At 42.5% G+C, this 8,819-nt stretch overlaps 1 protein-coding gene and 1 long non-coding RNA gene across 4 annotated transcripts in view; one reads left to right on the forward strand and one right to left on the reverse strand.

Annotated features, from left to right (window-relative positions):
* The first annotated feature begins 1,803 nt into the window (after positions 1-1,803).
* The window catches only part of kctd6a (potassium channel tetramerization domain containing 6a), a 15,671-nt gene continuing 8,655 nt past the window's right edge, over positions 1,804-8,819 (forward strand). The window contains exons 1-3 of one of the 3 annotated variants that reach the window (XM_032514355.1): positions 1,804-1,821; positions 6,721-6,818; positions 8,460-8,629. In XM_032514355.1, the coding sequence (XP_032370246.1) occupies positions 6,792-6,818; positions 8,460-8,629 (197 nt within the window). In that variant the 5' untranslated portion in view covers positions 1,804-1,821; positions 6,721-6,791. Of the gene's footprint in view, positions 1,822-5,777; positions 5,946-6,720; positions 6,819-8,459; positions 8,630-8,819 lie in introns of those variants that run through there. The other 2 variants (XM_032514356.1, XM_032514357.1) reach the window with 2 other exon arrangements.
* LOC116688355 (uncharacterized) overlaps positions 5,823-8,819 on the reverse strand; it is a 12,033-nt gene continuing 9,036 nt past the window's right edge. Inside the window, exon 3 of the long non-coding RNA XR_004331766.1 lies at positions 5,823-5,833. This is a non-coding gene — a long non-coding RNA (uncharacterized LOC116688355). The remainder of the gene's footprint in view (positions 5,834-8,819) is intronic.

The following is an 8,819-nucleotide window of genomic DNA, read 5'->3' on the forward strand; positions in this document are numbered from 1 at the left end:
CTTTGGTTATAGTACTTACAGACTAGTAAACAGTAGATTTGGGCTCGTGGGGTTTCAAAGTGCTGCTTGGTTTAAATGTGACTCGTCTCTGCCATGGAGATTTTTTTTTTTTACTGTCAGCTGCCCCCGCCCCCTCTCTCTCTGTGTCTTCTCTCTACACACCACACACACCACACACACGCACACACACACATATACCTGGTGTGGAAATAAAAAATAAAGAACAAAAAAAAAAAAAAATCACACTGATCAGGAAAAAGTTAAAAACGAAAGTTATATTGAGTATGAAAACATGATTACATTTTACTTCATAATTGCAACCGCATGTGTTGTATTCATTGTTGCAAAACGTTCTGTATATAGTTGTTTGTTTACCATGACAACACCATTGATCTGAAGCTTGATGCTGTCATGTAATAGTTTTCAAATCAGCAATAAATATAAACAATTTTGATCAACTCATATCATTGCATGCTTAAATAACCTACCGGTTAAAGGCCCGACCTTTCAAGAGAACCTGACCCCCTTCCGGGTTAAAGTGACCACTTCCGGTTTAGGCCCGCACATCGAGTACGGATCCGGATAATTCATGTGGAAAACGATACAGATACAGATAATGCTGTATTCGCTCATCCCTACTAAACAGTACTATAGCTGCAGCTGAGGCTAAAGGAAATGTGACTTAGCTGAGAGCCACCTCATCAGCAGCATATAACAGATTAAAGATTACACTTCAAGTCTAACACTTTAAAATTAGGACAGACTAACATGCCTGAGTAGGCAACTTGCCTAATTACTTTGTAGAAATATATAAAAAAAAAAAAAAAGAGAATAACTTCCACTCGCGCCACTTTGAGCCTGCAGTCACGTGCCTGTTAACTAACAATGTGATATTAGGACCCTGGAGAGTTTCGCCCAAAAGCGCGGCGTAATTCGCACAATGTTGTGGTTGGCTCCGAGTGTTGTGGCGTTGCAACCTGCAGCATGTAGCCTACTGATGAAGTGCTTTACCTGGAGGTGCCCTTCTCTCTGTGACACACCTGAATTAACTGTAGCCTATGGCCGTCTTTGGCTCGTGATGAAAAACAAAACAAATTGGGCGGCTGTGGCTCAGTGGTAGAGCGGTTGCCTGCCAATCGGAAGGTTGGTGGTTTGATCCCTGGCCCTGCAGTCCCACGTCGAAGTGTCCTTGGGCAAAACACTGAACCCCGAGTTGCTCCCGGTGCTGCGCATTGGAGTGTGAATGTGTGTGAGTGTTGATTGAGAGACAGCTGGCACCTTGTACGGCAGCCCGGCCACAGTGTGTGTGAATAGTGATGTATCCTGTATGAGTAAAAGGCTTGAGTAGTCGTTTAAGACTAGAAAAAGCGCTATATAAATACAGCACATTTACAAATTGTGGGTTTTTGTGCGCCTGTTGTCCAGCAGTGTTCTCATATTTTCATTCTGTTCCCCATAACGTTTTTAGTCATCTTGCATTGATAAAATGATGTCAGCCGTTTTGCACTTTGATCGTTACAGCGACTCCCTCGCTTATCTCCACTGTTAGAACGCTGTTAGCTACTCCAGCTTAGCCATTAGCAATGGTCCCTGTCCTGCTCTCTCTCTTGCTCTGTGTATCAAATGTTAGACCAGAAGAAGCGTAGCGTTAGCTCGGTAACACACCGGCTGAGAAGCCCACTCTGGTTATTGGGAGCTCTATACTGCGGAACGTGAAGTTGGCTGGTCCGGCAGCCGCGGTCTTGTGTGTCCCTCCCTGGGGCCAGAGCGGCGATACAGGATCTCATCTAAAGCTGCTGGCTAAAGATAACCGTAAATACAGTAAGATCATACTCCATGTAGGTGGTAATGATTCCCGATTCAGCAAATCGCTGATCACTCAAATTCATTTTGAGTCAATTTGTGCATTTGCAAAACAATGGACTCAGTAGTTTATTCTAGGCCCCACTTCGGACGGAGCCGCTCTCATATCAAAAAGGCTGACCGAGTCTATTATCGGCCATAAACCAGGACAACCCAGTCTGATATTAGTGATCAGAGAGGCAGCGTCCACTGGGTCAGTCGCCCACTCATAGTCTAATAACCACGGGGTCTGTCCCCGACTCAGATCGGTTAGATCAAAGGTAAACAAACGAGGGCATATACTAAATTATAACTCGTTTGAAAGCCTTGTTCTTAATCTTCAACATCCATCATGGAAAACATAACAGCCAATTATGTATAAATCTCCAAGACCATAAACTATTCCTCAGCCTCAGACACACACACACACACACACACACACACACACAAAACGTGTTCTTTAAAGGAAATGTAGATATAAGCCTATGAAAGACAAAATAGAGCTTTAGATTTAGAACAACAGGGTGTAGGCCCTACATGATATATCCACAAACGTAGCCGACTGTTATGAATAAAAAGCCATTAGATACAAATGTTCTTTTTGAGATGTGTTTATGACATTTTAGGTGTTGTTCATTTTGAAGGAGATGTGAGGACTTTTGCGTTGTGTCTACAGTTCTGAAAGCGGAGAGATAGTTTGATAAGTGAGAAGCAGATGTAAAACTGTAAACGATGTGCTCCAGTAGTATCAGATCTGAGTCATTTTTGAAACAGCGCCACCTGCCCATTGACTCCTCGTTGTGGCCGAACTTGGTACTGCAGCCTATTTCTCCCTGCCTAGTTGCGCTTTAGATGAGGGTTCGATTCTAAGCGAGTAGAGGCCAGATTAAAAAATAACAAAACGACAACACAATCTAACGGGCTTTTATTTTAAGCAGACAAAATAACAAAGTAAATAAAAATAGGGGGAAAAAGTCCTACAGTAGCAGCCGTGGCTAGAGAAAATGTGTTTTAGCCCATCTCACCTTGACCATATACCTGATTAAAGGTCCTATTTTATGGATGAGTCATTAGAATTCGTATGCATTATTTTATATAGCATGTATCACACGTTACCCACAATTCCAGTTGGCATCCTCAGCAAAATCAAAGTTGATATTTCATAAACTAAAGCAATTTAAAATCTAAAAACAGTGTCTGCAGTGACTATGAGAGAGAGAGAGTGTGTCCGACATGGGAATGAACAGAGAGTGTGTCCTACATGGGAATTAACAGAAAAAACTAAGATGCACCCTCAGTGAAACACACTTGATATTGGAGGTCTTTAAATACAGTAGGATTCTATTTCTATATCAGTAGGATGTGGAGCAGCAGTGAGGCTATAGTGAGGTGACATGACTGTGCTAGAGATGGCAGTGATAAAGCGTTGTAGAATGGGATTCTACCTCTCTCTATCCCCCAAGCTCAAAGCCAACGTCGTTAGCATGTCGTCATAAGCGCAGTCTCTCTTGGGTCCAGGTGGGGGCCAGCGAAACTTCCTACGTTTTTTAACAAGTGTTTTAAGTCTTTTGGCATCGACGTCTGTTTGAAGTTTAGTTGTCTCTATGAGACCGACGCTTCACTTTAGTCAAACAGTTTAATATTAGGGTAGTGTAATACATTAAACTTTCAGGAGAATTAAAAATAAAGACTTTGCTGGGGGAAAAGGCACTGCAAGATCTTTAAACACCATCATATTTCCCTTTCATAAAGTAACATTCCTTCAGAAGTAGTGTTGTGGAAGTTTCTGTACAGCAGGAGAGGAACTGTTTTGGAGTATGAGACTTTGTTGAAACAAAATTAAGACGGCTGCACAACTGAGTCAAGGGTGGTCTGGGTGAGATTTAATTATTCCCTGCAGAGAATAACCAAGTGACAAGAACAGTTTCACAACGTTAAACCAGTAACAGTGGGACGACGTCCTGGCACGGCATGGCCGGTCCTGAGAGGAAAAATGCAGAGACTGACAGCGTCTCTCTTCAGGGAGGACACACAGGAAGGGTTTTAAAAGTCATACAACCGGAAAAAATATAGTGAATAATTATATGAATAATAATTATACATACATATTATAGAAGAATATATGAAATCAAGCTTTAATGTAATTTTTCCATTATAGTAGTTTAAGAAACATTCTGGAAATTATTGGGTGACAATCACCATCAATACCGCGACATCAGTCCCAGTTTATTTCCCTCTGCCTCGTGTCGCGTTAGACGCGGGTTCGAATCCACGCGAGGTGTGGCCACATTAAAATTACACAACACTGGCTCGTATTTCCAATAAACATAACTAAACAGTACATAGCTGCAGCTGAGGCTAAAGGAAATGTGATTTAGCTGAGAGCCCACCTATCAGCAGATATAAACAGATAAAGATTAAACTTCAAGTCTAAACAGTTTAAAAATAGGACAGACTAACTTGCCTGAGTAGGCAATTGCTAATTACTTGTAGAATATTAAAAAAAAAAAAAAAAAAAACAGACAAGACCTTCCACTCGCGCCACTTTGAGCTACAGGCAGTGCCTGTTAACTAACAATGTGGATATTAGGACCTGGAGAGTTTCGCCCCAAAAGCACGGCGGTAATCGCACATGTTGTGGTGGCCAGTGTTGCCAAGTCCGTTATTATAGGCGACTTTGGGCTTGTTTTTTTGTAAAGTTGCTTACAAATTGGTAGTCGCGGGTTGCGGTTTTTTTTTTGGTTGTCACTAAGTGTAGTTGCTTATTTGGGCTGATCCAGCTTGTTCTGCCGGTTCGCTCGATAAACACTATTGACAGCAGCGTTATTCCCACCCCCTGCTCTCTAATTGGCTCTGACCCAGATGGAAACGAGTACCAAGCCAATCCGAGGCAGAGCAGGGCACGTCTGTTGTTTTTGGTTAGGAAATGCGTGAGTAGGGACCTAATGTGAGTGACTTGTAGGAGAGTTTTGGAGGAAAAAATGCCGGGATAAAGCTGGTGAAATACGGGAAGAAGTTTGACAAAGACTGGGAGAAAGAGAAAGGAGGAAAAGAGAATGGATTCAACCCGTCATGGGGAAACAGAACAACTCAAAATCACTGTGAAAAGTGTCTATATTGATATCCATCTGTTTGCTAATGTTAAATAATGTTAAGGTGGTTTAACTCCCTCCTGTGGTCATTGTCCTGAAGCTCAGGGGGAGAACATTAATAAACTCTAGCCTACCGTGGGGACAGTTTACCAATCTGTCCACATGGATTGTAAAGCCGTGCAGTTTGATTTATTTTTCTCTGCCAGGATCTTAGGGGGGGGGGGGGGGCTCCGTAGAAAAAGTCGCTTATTTTGGGCTTGTTTTCACAGGCCTGGGTGCGTATTTGTCTCGCAAGATCTGGCAACACTGTGGTTGGCTCCGAGTGTTGTGGCGTTGCAACCTGCAGCATGTAGCCTACTGATGAAATGCTTTACCTGGAGGTGCCCTTCTCTCTGTGACACACCTGAATTAGCCTAACTGTAGCCTATGGCCGTCTCGTGATTAAAAAAAAAAAAAATTGTGGGTTTTTGCGCGCCTGTTGTCTCTGTCGAAACAGTAATAATCTATAGGCCTAAGTAACTGTAAATGTCATGCAGTACTATACGCAAGAATTAATGCCCCATAATATCAACGGGTCCTCAGTGGAGAAGGTGGACACTCACAGCTTCAGGTAGCCTACCTTGGTTTCCACATCACCGAAGAAAAACGTCCCAGAATATTTTGCTTTCTAATGACAGTCCTCACAAACACAGAAGTATAGACCTACATCAGCTGGAATGCGCTGACACTGACTGTGATACCTATTTTGTATTATTCTTATCTATAAAGTAACGGACATAGAAAAAAAATTGATCAGACCATCATGAAATCAATTGTTATTTCTACGGTAATACGACTCATTTTTCTATTAGTTCTTATTTTGATAGGTCCTACCGGAAGTGGCCTCACGTTTTAAAGAACTGTAGCTAGCTAACTGGTGGACGTAGATGGACAGGTTACCGGTAGGTAGTTTGGAGCTGGTTTGGAGCTTTTACCTTTGTGTCGCGGTGAGCAGTGATGGAGCAGTTATAGGTAAGACCGGGACGGACTTGAAACATTTGAATTAACCTGTCGAAGTGACGGTGCGACGTCTTCTTTGCATAAACACCGTGCTAACTAAGTCACCGTGCTAACCGCTATTAGAACGGCAGCGAGACACCGAGACGCTTAGGTTAATTAGAACGGAGAGGGAGGGGGAATCATCACACACAGTACACGGCAGGCTATTAACTCAGGTGTTTCAATTAACATCCTTCATGTATCAACGTTATGTGGCAAAACAGAATACACGTTTACTGTATGACGCACGTATATGGAGCTAGACCAGTGCGCGCCTCTAACATGACCACACTTACATAACGTGACAGTGTCAACAACCGCTGGACGTGATCACTGGTGGTAGACGTAATGTTCACATCTCACATCTATTCCCCAGTGTAGAAATACTATGTTACAAGTCAATTCTTGCATTAAAATCTCAATTTAAAAGTACATTAATATTAGCATCAAAATATAGGCCTACTTATATGGCCCATTTCTATTAATAATAAAGAATATTTACCAGCCGCAACAGCGATTCTGGTATATATAAATTGGTAACTGACAGTGCCTCGAGTACAGTACAGTAGCTAAGTCCACACCTCCTCATGTTGTTTATCACTGGCTGGCAGTTTGTGGAAAAAAGAATCAGGGCCACACACCAGACTAATCAGCCAGATGATGTCTGGACCATGGCAACACAGCATCAGCTGGCCGTTTATCTCCATGGCAACCATCTAACAAGCAGCTGTTTTTCTTCTTGTTGCAGGTGTTGGTGGGAACAAAGAGAGAGATGGTCTTTTTAACAGTCTGACCTGAAGAAAAACAACAGTCTGCCAAATGAAGAACAGAGACCTGGGTTACATGGTGTGTGTGTGTGTGTGTGTGTGTGTGTGTGTGTGTGTGTGTGTGTGTTGGGTGTGTGGTGTGTGTGTGTGTGTGTGTCATCACTGCAATATGGGGCCCGGACACACGTACTGTAAGGACCATAGACTGCGTGTCAATAGTGGACGTAGCATCATGACTTCACCTATTACTTTTTGTTATGCCATTTTAATGCGGCCCATTCATCCTGTATTTTGTGCATACAAACAGCGTAACATGTCCACAGATATAAGTTGGACAGTAGTGTGTGTGTGTGTGTGTGTGTGTGTGTGTGTGTGTGTGTGTGTGTGAGAGAGATGGATTTCCTTCCCAATACCAACTTAACAAACTACTGATACTGGGTTGAGTTGACTCTAAGTTAGACCCGCTAAATGAATATACCAATTTCTAAAACTCTGAATTTTATGACTTAAAACTAGGACACTGTCGCATCATGGCATATAATGTGCGATACGTGTCCTTTACGCATGCAAGTACTTTATTTCACAACCTTTCGGTCGCACAATGAAATCGAGTATTTGCATGTGTAATGGACAGTGTGTGGGACTGCTTCAACAAGTGTCACTGGTAACCTTTACCTTTTCCAACACACCTGCCCCAAAAAAGAAGTGTGCAAAAGTGCTTTATGAATCGGATATAATCAGTAACCAGTAGGCTTGTGTCGATTGGTGATCAATTCCTATATCAACGATTGGAGGAATGATCGGCGATTGTTTTTTCCTACATTAAAGAGATTTTAACTAACTTATTATCAGAACTGTAACATCAAGAATCTGAGCTCTACTCTCCATTTTCTGGTTTAGCAGTAAGTCCACCCGCTGTCAGTCTCTTTTTCATGGATCTCACACCTGATTGGCTGTGCTTCTTTTCAGCCTCTCCACTACTAACATTAACGATCGAGTTTCTCTGGTGCCAAGCTGTGCTTCCTACACGACAAGTAATTACAGTTATTACATGTTCAATTATTACATTAGAAGGGAAATCGCTACATTTGACGCGCAGAACAACAGAGAGCCAGAGATTGAGAGAAGCAATCGCTAACTTCTAAGAGGAGAGGATTAACAAGAAAGTCGCTAAAAGGAGATCGCTAAGTGCTAGAGGAAACTAGTGTAATGTTAGGTTTAAATGTAAAGTGCATAAGCTGCGGAAGCAAAACTCTATCAGCCTATCAGCGTTCTCGAGTACCCACAATTGGATGATTTATAAATATTAGATATTGCCCAATCCCAATCCCCAGTCTGCTGCCCTATAACAATGTAATGTATTGTCATCGTCTAGTTCAGTTTCAACGGTTCTGGTCATTTAGGGGCTATAACATGCATTATATCAATGACTGTCCTACTTTTTAGAAATTCTTTAACAAATTAACATGTTTGATTTCAAATATGTGGTCGATTTATCGAAATAGTGCCTACTTGAAAATTTGGTACACTTTTTGAGATCAGAATATAGGCAGGGTTAAACAAACACAGAAACAAAGGACTCAGGTGTGTCATCACTTCCACTCTCAGGAGGTCAGATTCCGGACATCAGCGAGCCAAGAGCACAAATTCCTTCTTGGTGTACTTAGCACTGACAAAGGCCTTCAGTGTTGTCTCTGAGTGCTGCTCTTGCTCTCTCCAGATGGGGGAGCCTGTGACTCTGAATGTGGGCGGCTGTGTGTACAGCACGTCTCTGTCCACACTGCAGCGCTATCCTGACTCCATGCTGGGAGCCATGTTCGGGGGAGACCTGCCCACCGTCAGGGACGCAAACGGAAACTACTTCATCGACCGGGACGGCCTGCTTTTTCGGTGAGTGTGTGTTTAGGTGCATGAGTTTGTGTGTCAGTGAGGTATAGTCAAGCAGCAACTACTGGGGTTGAAATATCAAGCCAAGGCAGAGTCACAGGAAGGCTCTCACTCTCAATTTCAATTTAATTTTATTTATAGTATCAATTCATAACAAGCGTTATCTCGAGACACTTTACAGAAAGAGTAGGTC

Source organism: Etheostoma spectabile, chromosome 4 (genome assembly GCF_008692095.1).
Source record: "Etheostoma spectabile isolate EspeVRDwgs_2016 chromosome 4, UIUC_Espe_1.0, whole genome shotgun sequence".
Classification (NCBI taxonomy): Eukaryota; Metazoa; Chordata; class Actinopteri; order Perciformes; family Percidae; genus Etheostoma; species Etheostoma spectabile.